The 16,335-nt window shown below is 37.0% G+C and overlaps 1 protein-coding gene across 2 annotated transcripts in view; it reads left to right on the top strand.

Annotated features, from left to right (window-relative positions):
- The window catches only part of Itgb8 (integrin subunit beta 8), an 87,747-nt gene extending 72,962 nt beyond the window's left edge, over positions 1-14,785 (top strand). For both annotated transcript variants that reach the window (XM_029563256.1, XM_008832591.2), the window contains exons 10-14: positions 1,135-1,540; positions 3,981-4,206; positions 5,585-5,691; positions 8,906-9,069; positions 9,166-14,785. In XM_029563256.1, the coding sequence (XP_029419116.1) occupies positions 1,135-1,540; positions 3,981-4,206; positions 5,585-5,691; positions 8,906-9,069; positions 9,166-9,288 (1,026 nt within the window). In that variant the 3' untranslated portion in view covers positions 9,289-14,785. The remainder of the gene's footprint in view (positions 1-1,134; positions 1,541-3,980; positions 4,207-5,584; positions 5,692-8,905; positions 9,070-9,165) is intronic.
- The last annotated feature ends 1,550 nt before the right edge of the window (positions 14,786-16,335 follow it).

Genomic DNA, 16,335 nt, shown 5'->3' with positions numbered 1-16,335 from the left:
TCCATTCCTATGGCCCCTTTTCCCTTCACTTTCAACCAAGTAGTATAAACAGTTTGACGTCTGGAAATAGGCAGGTGACCTCTTAATTTAAAAAGCCTCAAGTTGTTCTCTGTTATTAGGAATAGCAATGACCATCATTCTACACATCTGTGGATCCTTAACATTCTTGAAGAGAAAAACAATTCAATTACAAGACCAATGCCAACTGTACTGATTTTAATGTGACGAAACTGATTTAAATTCCAAGTGCTTATATAAGCCTAAGTTTAGATCTTTTATATCATGGTTATAGTTCCCAGTCAGAAAGCCAAGTTGTAATAAATTTCTGTCCAACATGAAAAATATACACACATATAAGTGTTAGGTGTGTATAAACTTTCTTATTGGCCAAAGCACCTGAAGATGATAAGGGTCAACAAATAGAGTTATTAAATCAATCATGTTATGCAAAAGTAAAGAATTAGACAAATGGAATAGTCAGGGCAAAGAAACTATTGTCTTAGGAAAGAAACCAATTCTTGCCAGCCTGGTCTTTAGTTCTGGCCTGATTCACTGAGTCAACAGAGTAACTCTGTGTTGAGGTCTTAAAATTTGAGAGTAAGTGCTATGCTAAGTTCCCTTCCCTTGAGTGACATCAGAAGCAACCTGCGTGTGCTGAAATTCAACTATGGAACTTTACTTGGGACTCTAGAAAATAACAAAAAATAAGTAAAAAGTGTCCATTTGAACATCTCAGGGTTCTGAACCTGTCACTTGGGTTTATATGTCCCTAGTGCCACATGTTGAATAACTGCATATTTCAGGGGCAGAATCCAGAAGTGACACATTCTTTATCCAATTTTCTAAGAGATGAGTTATCCAAAGTGATATAGATACTTCGAATATCTGATTTCACAGTGATTTACAGGCCATTAACAATCACTGTTTCCTTTCATTCTAATTCTTCAATTAGGAAATGATTGACATTAAAATGAGATTCTGCATCTACATATGAAAGATTGCATGCACGTTTTGTAAATATTGTTAATGTCTCTAAGATGTTTACTATTGACTCAAATATTATTAACAGATACTGTATTGCCAGTAAATATATCATGGGATATAAATATATTTCCTTTTCCCTCTTAAATTTAGGTTCTTTTCAATGTAACAGTTATGATGACAAATTGTGATGTCACAAAAGGAAAAAACTATGCAATAATCAAGCCTATTGGTTTCAATGAAACCGCTAAAATTCATATAGACAGAAGCTGCAGCTGTCAGTGTGGGGAGCACAGAGCACTGAAAGGACGGTGTGTGGCTGACACTTCCATGGATTCCAAGTGTCCACAGTGTGACGATGGTAAATGTCATTTTGACGAGGATCAGTTTCCATCTGATACTTGCAAGTCTCAGGAGGATCAGCCTGTCTGCAGTGGGCGAGGTGTTTGCATCTGCGGGAAGTGCTCATGTCACAAAACTAAGCTTGGAAAAGTATATGGAAAATACTGTGAAAAGGATGACTTTTCTTGCCCATATCACCATGGAAGTCTGTGTGCTGGTAAGTACAATGTACAAAGCAATAGATGAATCACAATTATATCAGGATGTACATTTGTGTATCTTTGAATCAAATGCGACAGATTGCTGCCACTCAACCCAAATTCAAAATTCGAAGTCTCAAAGTCTGTGAAGTTAGGTCACGGCACCAACATATTTATATTTTTAGCTTAAGCATAGTAGATATGCTTTAAAATGAAAGCCTAAAATTAAATACTAATCTCATGTAGCCCTTGATATTGGAATGAGAAGGAAATGACTGATGGCTGACACGTTCCCTAAGAGAATAACGGTATTCTTCTATAAGGGTCTGATTCATCTGGCAAGGGGTCAACCCCTCCAGCTTGCTGGGGGTAGTTTATTTCTGTCAGGATGAGAGGAAGTTAGCTATAAAAATATAATTTCACTCACTGGAAAATTCTTAATGCATCATTGTAGACGGTATTGTAAGTTTGCAGTCATTCAGACCCCACCAAGTCTGTTTTTAGAAAACCACTAGCAACAGAATTCACAAAATACAGTGGTCTGCATGAACATATTGTACTGTTAAGTAATCTAGAAGGTTCATCTTTATGACCACACACAGACCAAATTTTGCAAAGAAATGTAATAAAATAGAAATATCAAGATTTTTTTTTTTTTTTACTAATTCAGTTCACTGCCACCTACTGGTTACAGTCCCAAAAATGTATGCAGCATTTGAAAATTAAAACAAAATATTGTTTAAAATAAATTAGGCTATCTGTCATTTGAGTTCCTTGATAGTTTTCCCATGACAGTGTAAGTTCACATAACACAAAATGGCTTTTATGCATTTGTGTATTAATAAATAAATATGAGTTAAATTATTGACAAATGGAAATAGTTCATTAAACCTATAAAAATTAATTTTCTATTCTTGGGTAAGCTGAAGGTTTGGCCTATATTACCTAAATATGCTATTGCAAATTGTCTTTTTACTCTATTACATACATAGAATGTTTTATGTTCCCGATGTTCATTCATCTGTAACTAGGAATGTGGATAGGTTGAATTATAGATGACTTCAGAATGAACCATCAGTCATCTATTATATTTTATAGGGAAAAGTAATATTATTTTACAAGGAAGAAAAGAACAAAGTTTCTAACATCAGTCAACATAATTGCTTCTCAAAGCAGTTTCAGGTATATTGAGAATTCAAGGTTCTGCACTAAAATCTCAAAAGTTCATATACTGACCCTGTCTGTATGGCTGTGATGCCCCCCACCCCCACACACCCCCACACAGGAAAATCTGCTTTAAATTGCAGTCTGTGAGTACAAACTGTAGGTCGGACATGCAGCTTTTCTACTGCTCTCCCTTTCGAGTGAAAGCACATGTTCACAGGACAGCTGGCCAGGATTCAGCATGCAAAGTACACAGGGGAACAGGCTCTGGCAGCCATTTGTTAGCCTGGACCTTATTAATTTTACACTTAGCAAATTGAGCTGATCCAGCAGTAGGCTCTATGGGGCTATTAACCTGTGAGGTACTCAGTAATAAGATCGGGGTCGGGGGGGAGTAAAGAAAAGAGGGAGGAAATAGAAAGAAGGAAGGAGGGAAGAGGGAGAAAGAGAAAGAAAGGGAGGAGGGGAGGAAAAGAAGGCTGTTTAGTCTGTAGTCAAATAAGCTTGAGAAATATATAAAACCTTGTAAAATGTGCCTCATTTTGAAGATTTCTACTTCATATTGAGACTGGCACTTTAAATACTTCCTATAGACTAAAATTTTGGATACTTTCTAAAGGCTAAAATCCATTTAATGATGTATCACCAATATTTTCTCAAATTACTTGCCTGCATAAATGCCCTTCCTCTTACTCCCATGCAATCCCCTACAACACACACCATCTTCCTTTCTCTTTCCCATTTACCAACTAATCACAGCTCCTAGCCAGATTCAGCCTCCCCTGCTAAACTCCTGAAGGATGTTTGAAGGACATGAGGGTATTATTTCATCTTCTCCGAAGACATCTTTAAACACGGCGGGAACATCACAGAAGCACTAGAAGGCTAACCCCATCATCCTGCAAACTTTTGGGGGTCCTTAGCAGCAGTGAGAAGGATAGATTATGGAAGCTATTGATCAAATGATCTTTGCTTGTTTCAAGTAAGACTACATGATGTCAGCCTTTGTAGTTTCTTGTTTGTTTTTCATTTAAAAACTTCAATGTACAATGTCATCAAAGCAATTGGACAGTCACTGAAGTAGGGCTTCCTTCATAGTATGTTAACAGTGAGAAATTATCTGTAAGAGAATAGCTTTTTAAATAGCCACTCCTAAATCCTGGCACTGTTATGTCCAATAAGCAGAAACCAATGCTGTTTCCTTGAATGTTAGTGTTTCCATGGAGACCAGAAGAGAAACCTACCCAAGTCTATGGTCCAGGTAATCTCGACTCTGATATGTCTTTGTTGCAGGACATGGAGAGTGTGAAGGGGGAAGATGCCAGTGCTTCAGTGGCTGGGAAGGAGATCGGTGCCAGTGCCCATCAGCATCAGCCCAGCATTGTGTCAATTCCAAAGGCCAGGTGTGCAGCGGAAGAGGCACATGTGTGTGTGGCAGGTGTGAGTGCACTGACCCCAGGACCATTGGACGCCTCTGTGAGCACTGCCCCGCCTGTCATCCAGCCTGCAGCGAAAACTGGTATGAGACTGGCTCTGGCAGCAAGGCAGTTCTTCCAGATGACTGTGTTTTGCCTTCATTCGTCTTAGTAATTCTTGAATACATAATTACTATCATAGGAAAAAAAATTGAGTGGGGAATTTTAAGATTTAGGCTACTATAATTCCAGTCTATGCCCAGTAGGTAGCTATAGGTGAATCAGAATAATCTAAATTCACTCCTTTGGATTTTTTAAATAATTTTCTTATTGGCTGCCTGCTAGCTAGTTGTGATATATTACATTATTAAAATTATCTTTTCCGGGGCTGGAGAGATGGCTCAGCGGTTAAGAACACTGGCTGTTCTTGCAGAAGACCCGGGTTTGAATCCCAGCACCCACCCAGCATCCACATGGAGGCTAAAAACCAAACTGTCCGTAACTCCAATTCCAGGGGATCTGACAGCCTCTTCTGACCTCCGTGGCATTGCACAACATGAGTGTGCTTACCTACATGCAGGCAATACACACATACACATAAAAATAATAAATAAAATAGTAAAAAATTCTTTTAAAAATTATCTTTTCCTCTATTTAATAAATAAGGCTAATAATTATGTTATGGTTTGTGAATGAATTGATTTAAAATTTAATCAATTAAATCAAAATTTACAAAATTTTTCACTATGTGTATGGCCATCAGAGAGTATATGTGAACCATTGTGACTGCATTCTGATTTCAATATTTTTGACATAAAGAATTCATTACCATGAAGCACTACAGTGACATATAAATGGAAGGCCATGTTACGTGAAGGTGGTATTATTATTTTCTGTTAAATATATTTTCCAATAGCAATTGGAGACTTTCTCAAAGAGCATTGATGTAAATATCACCATGCTTCCAGTTCGGCTTATTTAAATTTTTAAAACATGTACTTTCTCAGGTAATAACTCAAGTGAGAATTTTAGAATTATGTATAGTGAATTATTCAAACCATTTCTAAATGTAAAATTTCAACATAATAGTAGAGTTCTAGCTATTCGTTTATTTATTTATTCGGTACTAGATTGAATCTTGGGGCCTCACATTTACTGGGAAAATGCTCTACTACTAAGCAACATCCCCAGGCCTTAACATTTTTCAATTTTTCTCTTTTCAGATAGTGTCTCACAAAGTTGTCCAGGCTGGCCTTGAATTTACTCTGTAGCCTAGGCAGTCCTAGAACTTGTAATCCTCCTGCTTGAACCTTCCGAGTAACTGGAATTACAGGTCTGGGCTACCAGGTTCTGCTGTTGAAGTTATTTCCGATGGGCACAATCAAAATTTGAAATGTCTATTCATTGTTATTTTTTTTCTCACAGAAAATATCAGTGTGTTGCATTTTTAAAATAAGTAACCTTTTCAAATTCCCCTCACAGGAATTGTATGCAGTGCCTTCACCCTCACAATCTGTCTCAAGCTGTACTTGACAAATGTAAAGCCTCCTGTGCTGTCATGGAACAACATCGTTTGGAGCAAGCATCAGGTAAAGCAGAGCTTTGTAATGGTGCTCTGAGGAGTAAGTGGAAGCTCGTGCTGCTGAAGGGCCTGCCACTCACCATTCATCTCAGACACAAAGGAGTGGTGGCTTCATTAGGAACTACTGGTTTACTGTTTCAAATAACTTTATTGGTCTCCCACAGATATACAAAAAAAAACCCCAGAAAAACAAAAATCATACTTATTCATGTATCTAATTGCATGAGTTGGTGATTTACTTTTAAATCTCCCAAGGGTTACAGTATGCATGAGTTGTTAGAATAGACATCACATCCTTACAGTTCTGTTTCTGTGCTGCCTACCTCCACAGAGGAGCACCCAAATGAATTATCTAGAAGGGCTTCTAAGAGCCAAAAATATAGGTTCCTCATGTAGACTCATTTCACTCCAAGTCGAGGGCACATATTTTTCCTGACTTCCACTTATCTACCACCATTTACTCTCATGTTTCAGGCAAAGCCTTGAGATTTTAAGTGATCACCTGTTTTGTGGTATAACATAACTTCAAAAGGTTCATTCCTCTCTAGTCTTCATCCTGATAGAAATACAGCTTAGGGTCTTGGGAATGTACCACTGTAGATAAGTGCTTGCCTAGCATGCATGAAGCCCTAGTTCAGTCCCCAGCATTGCATAAAACCAGCCACAGTGGTGTATGCCAGCACTTCAGAGGTGATGCAGGAGGATCAGAAGTTCAAGGTCAGCCTTAGCTACGCAGAAGTTCAAGGTCTGAGCTACATGAGAACCTGTCTGCAAAAAAGGGGGAAAAAAGGAAAGAGAAGTAAAAGCTATAGCTCAAAAGAGCATGATTCTAAATGTGGCACTAGGGAAAGGGGATGGAGCTTTTATGCTGAAGACCTCAGTCTAAAACAGAAGTTAAGAACTATCAGCCCTTCTGCAAATTTCCCTCAGCCTGTTTCTTCAGCCGTAAAATAGAGTGTAGGACCAACCTCAGAAGGTTGCATGACATTAAATGAGGCAGTGAACACACCAGAAGTATTTTGTTAAGATGACACATAAACAGGAACGGCATGTGAGAACCATGTTCAAAACCTGTTATTTAAACAAAAGTTTATTGGAACCTCTCCGCCCAAAGCATCAGAATCCCAAGTTGCATGGGTTTAAGGTGCAGAATCACCCATGAAGCAGAGCTTTGGCTTGAGATCAGAGCTTCACTGAAAACTCTCTTGTTGCATCTACTATATGTCAAATCTCTTCTCCAACCTGAATGGAAAAGCCCAGCTTCTAGAGAAAGGAGAGAAGAGGAAATACCCTCTACATCTTGGTTTCCCTCTTCTCACTCCCATCCACACTGATCTGAGCCCACAATGAATTTGGCTCAGAAAAGAGTCCCATGTGCTGCCAGCTGGGGCTGCAGCAGTCCCTCCTGAAGCCAAGTGCCTTTCTAATAAAGAGATCCCCTACTATCAACATGTCATGTATTATGTTAAGTAAACACTACTCTGACTTAAGTGTTGTTACGAATAGGAAACCCTTAAAGCTCCTTAGAAAAAGACCTAGCCTGACCTCAGCTAAGAAAAGCATAGGCCAGGGGCAAATGTTTGACCATCCATAACAACATGTAAAAAAAATCTGCAGATTTCAGCCCTCAAAAGGTCCTCTGGCTGACCTATTAGCAATATTTCTAAAGTGTATCAGTAGCTACAGGGCTCTCTTCCTCTTGACAAGTATTGTGCAAGGATTGGGAAAGGGCATTTGTGAGGCACCTCTATTATCTGTCCACTCAATCACACTTACAGGGTCTTCTTTCAGTCTCTCTGGCCAAGCTCCCAACAGGCAAAAAGCCAGGAAGTGGGATCAAGTCACATGCCCCCTCTGAGGATCAGCCTTAGCTGATAGAGTAGCCTAAGTCAGCCAGCGGGCATCACAGTCTGTCAGGACAAAAGCCACGAGTGTCATTAACTTGAAGGATGCTGTGGAAGATCAAACAGCACCTCCTTTGAACACATTATGTGTTCTGTCTCCATGAGATTCTTAACAAGGAGGTTTTGTACTGGTTTCTGATGTTTCCATTCCAGTGACTAGCACTGGGTGTGCTTTTTACCTTTTCAAGGTCCCTTATCACTGAAAAGAGAAATTGGGCTCTATTAAATCGCCTGAGCTGGAGAGGACCCCTTGTCCCATCGCTGAGTCCTTGCCTTGTTCAAGAGGTGTACTAGGTTATCACCAGAAGTTCAGGCCCAAATCAGTCTGCTCTAGGCCTTGGCAGATCCTCTCTCAAGGACAACTTCATCATTAAGACAAGGTTCCTGAAGTCTGTAGAATGGGTGGAGAAATGCATGCCCCTTTAGTCCAGGAAGAAATTTTATGAATCTGGGGCAGCTGGTGAGTTCTGTGGAATACCCGCTGTTATGCAACCATGTTCTTCGGAGATTAGGGTAATACCTCTTGACAACAACAGAGCTTGCAGATTTTCCACTGAGAGTTTTGTCAGAGGTCCGGTGCTAAAACAGAGATCTCCCTTAACAGCTTTTCTTTCTCCAGTTAGAAATTGTTTGTTCTTGGAAGAACACATAATGAAATGTGGAGGCAAGCAGACTAGATTAGTAGAAAGTTAATTAGTAAACAGTGAGACAAGAGATTTGTGTATTGTCCCAAATAGGACACTGCTACTTCCCAGAGACACTATGTGTAATAATAATGAAATCTTACACTTAGACACAGAGGAAATATTTATTCATCTATTAGAGTGGCACTGATTTTAGCTTCTGCAGATGTTTATTTTCCATTACTGCTGTGCAAAAAATGAGGAGAAAACATAACAGAAGAACACATGCTCATCCCCAGAGCTGCTCAATATTTTTTTAAATAATGCTTTCTGCTTAGTGCTCAATAGTACACACCACAGAGACTGTCCCTTTTACTGACATAAACAAAATTTCATTTAGGTAAGAGATTTGAACATATCAAACTACAAAGAAAGAATGTCATCAAATATTTAATCATGGGTTTTTTCCAAAACATGGTTTTCTGCTGAGAATATTTTAATAATAAATGTACAATAAATATTAGAGAGTTTACTGTTTTGAGTCAACAGTAATGTCAGCCCCATGTTTTGGAAATACAGACTTGTAAATATATCTGGTTCTATTAAAAGAGATGTAAACATCATTTATTTGCCAGAATCTTTTGATTTACTCACTCTAATTCTTCAACCCACTGATTTGTTTGCTTTCTTGCAGAATGTTTATCTGGCCCAAGCTATTTGAGAATATTTTTCATCATATTTATAGTTACATTCTTGATTGGATTGCTTAAAGTCCTTATCATCAGACAGGTGATACTGCAATGGAATAGTAACAAAATCAAGTCCTCATCAGATTACAGAATGTCTGCCTCCAAAAAGGTCAGTGAATTCTAAAAGAAGATGACTGTCAGCATGCCATTGACTCATCATAATATTGAGGTCCTTAACTAATAATAATATTTCTTCTCCCTCAAGGATAAACTGATTTTGCAAAGTGTTTGCACAAGAGTGGTGACCTACCGACGTGAGAAGCCTGAAGAAATAAAAATGGATATCAGCAAATTAAATGCTCACGAGCCCTTCAGGTGCAACTTCTAAAGAAAGATTTTTAAAAATACTTTGTGAGAAACTGGATTTTTTACAGATTTGCTCCTAGAAAGTATAAATTGAAAAGTCACAGGAGGAGACAAAATTACTGAAAACCATGCCAATTTCTGGCTGTATACTCTCCTGGAAATGGGCAAGCATCCTCACCATCATGTGACTCACCCAGCTGCTGAAGTTTTCAGAGAACAATGTGTCTTACTACTGTTGGAGACTAGTGTCATTGTAGCACTTTACTGTAATATATAACTTATTTAGATCAGCGTAGAATGTAGATCATCTGAAGAGCACTGATTACACTTTACAGGTACCTGCCATCCCTGTGCTTCCCAGAGAGACACAATGCTATGAGACAGGTTAGTATTGTGTCCTGACCACTGTGCAGTCATCCCAGCACAGAATCTGCCAATGAAAACCATCCAGGAGTTACATAAATTGCCAAGCTTGTCAACAATCGGCATTGTCTAGATGTGCACAACCAACTGAATAAATGGTTAGTGTTTCTCTCCTGCAGGAGGCAAGCAGATAAAACCTTAATCCTAAGGGATATTGTTTTTGAAACTATATGATTTGATGCATGTGAGTTTCTGTTTCCTTCTCTTTATGAAATGTATATTATTAACTCAAACATTTTCTTCTTTTAACCTTCCTTTTTTGTTTTTTCTTCTTTATGGAATAAGTTTTTTATATGTCACAGATGACTGGATTAAATAAGTGCTAAGTTACTACTGCCATAAAATCCTATAAGACAATGTCACTTTATTAGAATACTGGTTTTAAAAGCTGAATGTTAATAACTGTCACTGTAAAGTATCATCTAAACCTTCTTTGTTTGAAGATGTAGTTTCTTGTTTTCTTACCTGTTAACTGGATGGATTGTTTCACCTTTTGGTTGGTCTGATCTGTAAACTGAAATCCACAAGGTATTTACAAACTCTGTCTCAAAGAAAAATACCCTATTTTCTGAGTGGGTTCTCTTAGATATTTTACTCCAAGTAGCAACATTTTTCAAATGAAAAGCTTTATTCTTTTTGCCCTCCCCTGCAGTCCAAGGGCATGCTTCCTCTCAATCATCCCAACCCTACTCATAAGAATTCAGAAAAGTATAAAATTAAAGGAGGGTGGGTGATATCTTGGAAATAAGCTAATTCTCCATTTTGGCTAGAGAGTGAGGCCTGAAAAAACATTTATATGATTACATACACACACACACACCCAACACACACAAAGACCACACAAAAAGATGCAGTGGCAGCATTAGAAAAGATTTTTGCCTTCCAATTACAGGCCACTGTTCATTGCATAATATGCTACCTCTTAAATCTTTAAAACATCCAATTGGCAAGTCTTTTTTAAATATATTTTACTGAAGTCATAAGTATATTTGCATGAGAATATCTCAAAGCAAAGAAGAATAGGTACTTTAAATGGAATTGTATCAAACAGTCTTTTCCATTAATCACCTTCTGATAAGAGACTGCAGTATGGCAAACTACAGGGGAAGCCCTTCACATAGCAGCTGTTGTAAAATCAAGCACCTCCTAGAGCTGGCCACTGTTCACCTTGAAGCCTTGACGCTTGAAGGCCTTGAGTTCTAACTTCCAGCTGCCCTGTGTACTACACAGTGTTTTGCCTGTGACAACAGGAATTTAGCTAAAGAAATATCTCCCAGAATTGCCTCTTTCCAGCACTTGAATGGTCTAGATTTTTGCAATTTGATGAAAACTAATCTTCGTCTTGTATTCCACCCTAAAGACTGGAAAGCATGCAAGTTATTCTGGAGCTAGAAAGCATGACAACTCTTTTAGCAGTCATTCGCAGGCAGTGATGATGATAAAGACCTTAAGTCTTGTTGTTCCCCAGTGAGGATGGGCAGCTTTGACATACGCTATACTGTGGCTCCCTTATGTTAAGAAAACTGGGGTCACTAAAGGTAATGTGAAAACTGTATTTTGTTTCCTATAACAGAATATCCTTTCATAAATGCATAAATAAATGGGTGCTCGACAGTCCCCAAAGGAAAAAAGTGGAAGATATCTATTAATTAAATGCTGACAACTTAAAAGTGAACATTACAGTGTTTACGAACAATAGATCGATTTCCACATAGAATAAGCAAAAGCATAATAAAATGAAATCCCTGAAAAACAAGATTTATGCTTTTGTAGGCCCTTACTAGATTGCACTAACTTTAAGATAGACCAAGGCTGTTACCACAGGAAAAGACAAATGTCCTTGCTGGAGATTCAGTGCTGGGTGATAATATGCAATTATATGTGGAATATCTTGTGATTTCTTTTCTTTCCCTTTTTTTTTTAAATTTAAAGAGCTAATTCTTAAAGATTGTAGGACTTAACATTTTACTTGAATAATTCATGTTTTTCTGTTTAATAGTTTGTGAAAATTAAAATTTGACTAGTAAGAATGAATAAAAGATAAGGGGAACAGGGTATTTTTAGATTAAATAATTTATGTGTGCAGAGCTTAGTTTCAAGTACTATAATCAGAGAAATCTTTTGAGAGTCAGTGATATTAAATGTAATTAATGGAATTTTAAACTGTTAACAAAATTAAGAATATGAATACATTTGGTATGGCAGCATTTTTATGCCCTAAAGTATGTAATGATTAAGAAATATTCCATATACACACTACAAAAGTAACTGCATGCAACTTATTTCTTCTGAGACATTGTTACACTGCAGTACACCTGTATTTATAGACATTTGATGAACTTTTTAAAATTTTTCTACTATTTATTAAACTCTAGACATTCTCTGGAAGGCTTAAAATTTCACTAAAAGTCTGATTATGTTCCAAATATTCAGTTGAGCATAGGTTAATGAAAATAACAGCAACAAAAAAAGTCTAGACATTTCCGGAGGCAAATTTTTCAAAATTCAAAAAATTAAAATTGTGGATGTATCCAGTACAATACTTAATCAAAGAATGAATCTCGAATATTTTCAATAGTTGCTTGATCTCCACTGAAGATATTTCTGTGTGTACCAAAATGCATCCATGAGACACTGAACTGCCTTATGATAGACTCTGAATACTTTTCTCCACAGAGTTCTATTGCTTCTGGTACCTAGTAGACTAGGTTAGGCTCAATGGCTTTTCCTTCCCTTCCTAGCTCCTGTGTTTTTCATCCACTTTTGCATAAAGTTTGCCTAAAACCTTTAAGTCCAGTAAGCCTAATTTTGAAAACTAATAGAATTTAGTGATGTAATTAGTTCTTCATTTCCAAAGATCTCTTACTGATTTTAACACTTATTTGAATAAAGGCAGTTCCATTGAAAACTAAGAATTTTTAATTTTCACAATTGTTTAGCCTTCTTTCCATTTTGAAGGGTTTAAACCATATTTTGGAGGCTGGAGAGATGGCTCAGCAGTTAAGAGCACTGACTGATTTTACAGAGGGCTGAAGTTCTCATCCCAGCCTCCACATGGCTACTACCAACCATCCGTAACTCCAGTTCCAAGGGAATCTGATCTCCTCTTCTGACCTCTGTGGGCATTTCATGGCATGGGTACACTTATATACATGCAGGCAATACACTTATACACATAAAATAAAAGTCATAATAAAAGCATTTAAAACTATATTTTTGTAAAGTAGCAAAAGTCACTTGGAAGTTCAATCATGTGTGTATTGTTTTTTCTTTACTCTTAATACTTAATTTACAACTCTCCTTATATGTTTTGGCCCTAAGAACCTCATTTCATGCTATGCAAGCTTTTTAAAAGGAATATAGAACTATTTTTCTTTCAAACCATTGCCTTTCCATCTTTCCTAATTCCTGCATAGCAAATTAGCTATTCATACCTGAATTGACATGTCCACGGGGTGCCTCATTGATTCTAGGACACTCACTTTTTCAATTTAGCATTTCCCAAACTGTGATGTCTGTTGAAATTTTCATCTTAGGTACAGTGTTTAAAATAGCATCTAAGTAAAAACTACACTCATTCGATTTAATTAAACATTCACAGGTACAAAAATATTCCTTTTCTTTTAAATGTTTGTGAATTATGTTATAACATGTGAAGCCAACTCTTAGTATAACTGAGCCATCTACCACTCAGTGAGGAGCCTAACTGACTATCAGCTGAGATCTTGTGTATCTCTAAGTGACAAATGCTCTTTCAGGCTCTTGTTTATGTTTTATGCAAACGGCAGTGACTTCAGCAGACCTAACTCATGAGAGTAGGTAGGTTCCTCAAGCTTTCATTAAAGGATCTTTAGACTTTCCAGTCCTTTCCAGGGGATCCTTTTATATAATCATCTCACTTGTAAATAACTGGAAAATATTACATGAAACCATCATAGTCAGATTTTACAGCATTTGGTATGTCTTATGTCAACGGTGGAGCATAGTATAATACAATCAATCAGTCTTTCGGAAGTGGATAGCCACCTTTCCTGTCTTCCAACTTTCTTTCTTATCCTTTCTGCTCTTTTGATGTTTTCCTGGGCTCTGATAACTTTCCCCTTAAGCCCATGTAATGACTGTTATAAAGCTGCAAGCTTAAATTATTTTAATTATGTGAAGCAATAGTTCAACTCTCTGGGCAGCTTTTAATTACCTGGGAGTAAAAACACTACTCTTGTGTCTACCTGAAACACTTCTTTGCAAAAATTTATCTTTGTAAGCTAACCCAATCAGGTGTCTGTCCTTTACAGCCAATTTCAGTAAGAATGTCTAACACATCAGTATAAAAAAAAAAAAAAAAAAAACACAACAATCATCAAGGATGGAAATAGTGTGATTTGTGTAAAGAACTTTTGCTGAATTTACACAGTCCCACAGACAAATGTGATTTTCATAAGAAGTCTGCACAACAACTATGGTACATAGATATTTTTATTAAAAATATGGAGTAAAAATATTTTCATTCTAAATTATAAGTATAAATTTGCACATTATTAATATAGAAGTTCATTTTGTGTATATTTAACATATCCGTAAAACTGTTTTACATTTACTAGCTACTTTAAAAAGGTTTTTTAACCTCTGCAAAAACAGAAATGTTTTTAAATTATCAATAACATAACCTTATTTTGTTTCACTTAACATGTACTGCCTTTGTAAAAAGAAATTTAATATAGAATGTATTTTTAAAGTGTCTGAATATAAAATAGCTCTAAGAAAACAAATGATTACTGAACATGTTTTGTATTCTTTCTGGCTTTGGATTATACATAAGGTAAAATTGCCTTAAATAATGTGGACGACTGAGAATGAAACCATTTTGCCTACTACACTATGAATCTGTTCACATAACTCTGATTGACTACTAACTTCCGATTTGTGTATTTATTAAAAAGCTGACACTGTATATTGTGAGATGTTTATTTTTCTAACAGAGCTTATAACAGTTAGGACAAGGCATTTAATTAATGTACCCTTCTGTTTAAATGTAGGTGTTAATATGAAATTTTGTTTTAAAATAAAATTGTAGAAATCTAATAAAGATGTAAAGAATATATACAGAATGCTTCTTTATTTACCGTGTGCCTCATGGCCCTCCAAGTGACAGACAATAACACTGACACAGAAGACAATGTGGTACTAAGCCTATGGTGTTACTGGCAGAGGACATTGCATAGCGTTTAGGGATTATTACATCTAGACTATTGTAGGACAAAATCTTAGCCAGATTTTGAAACAGACATTCTCTGCTTTCAAGAGACTTCTACCATCAAGTATGGAACAAACGTCATACAAACATCACATTTCTAATATTCAATTGCACATTCTAAAGAGTCTTCAGTAGATAATTGAAATGTATTGAGTTCACAGGTATTGTAGCTTTCTTTTATTTGACCTAAGAGAAAGAATAAAGCAAAAAAGTAGAAGACACATTAAATATTATATAAGACAGAGACTCAATCCTTAGAGAGGACTAAATAATTTGAGCAAGGGGTATATGCAGTGCACCTTTAGATAGAAGGCATGCACTGAAATGATCAAATAGCTACCAGAAAGTCGGTCTCTCGGGAGTTTTTATGAGCATTCATCACAGTTGTGTTTGGACTGCAGTCTCTTTCAGGATCGGAGTCCTGATTTTATTCTGATTGCTACTTCTTTCCCATACCCTTTTAGTAACAGACTTCTTCCTGACTTGCATTACAATGCACAGTAGAGATTGAAAACTCCAGACTCGGTCCTGGAGAGATGGCTCAGTGGTTAAGAGCACTGACTACTCTTGCAGAGGATCCAGGTTCAAGTCCCAGCACCCACATGGAGGCTATGAACCATCCTTAACTCCAGTTCTGGAGGAATCTGAAGCCCTCTTCTGACCTCTGCAGCATTGCATGACATGGGTGCACTCACATACATGCAGGCAATACACTCATACACATAAAATAAAAATAATAAAGAAAATATTTTTTTAAAACACCCCCCCAAAAAAAACCTCCAGACTCCTTTGCAGCTAAAAGTAGGTGTAGTAGAAAGGAAGAGGAATTGATATGTGCAAATCTGGTCCAACTTTCTCTTTCTCCCCTTTTCATCATCTAGGTCAACTACAGAGACTGTGTTTGCCTAGGAAGCACCACGTGAGGTTGACAGAGCTTCCCCTTTACCTAATGATACTCACCTCCAAACTGATCCCTGGCAGGTCAACAATAGTGCTACACCACTGCATTTGACATGATAGCAGACTATCTGTACTCTACTAATGGGTTCTTTATGTAATTGCCTAATTTAGTCTTCACTTACATAATCACCATTTTCCTTAACTGTTCAAAGAAGAAAAATGAGTTACAGAGAGGTAAAGGAACTTGTAAAAATGTGTGGAGCCAGTAGATGACCAAGCAGAATTCATACATCTACTTTTCTTTCCACAAGTGAGTGACTATATGTATTTTGAGAATAATTATGTCAGTTCAGCTATCAGAGGCTGCTTTGTTCCTGTGCTCTATAAGACATGTACAATAAAGTTGAGAAGACACATGTGCACAAATAGTAACAGGAGAAAAAGTTCACCTGAAATGTACAAAGATGGCAGAATTAGGAGAAAATAGAAGGCCTT

Source organism: Nannospalax galili, unplaced genomic scaffold, assembly GCF_000622305.1.
Source record: "Nannospalax galili isolate Female #2095 unplaced genomic scaffold, S.galili_v1.0 scaffold450, whole genome shotgun sequence".
Lineage (NCBI taxonomy): Eukaryota > Metazoa > Chordata > Mammalia > Rodentia > Spalacidae > Nannospalax > Nannospalax galili.
The sequence above is the reverse complement of the archived record's forward strand: the minus strand, read 5'-3'. Positions and strand labels throughout refer to the sequence as shown.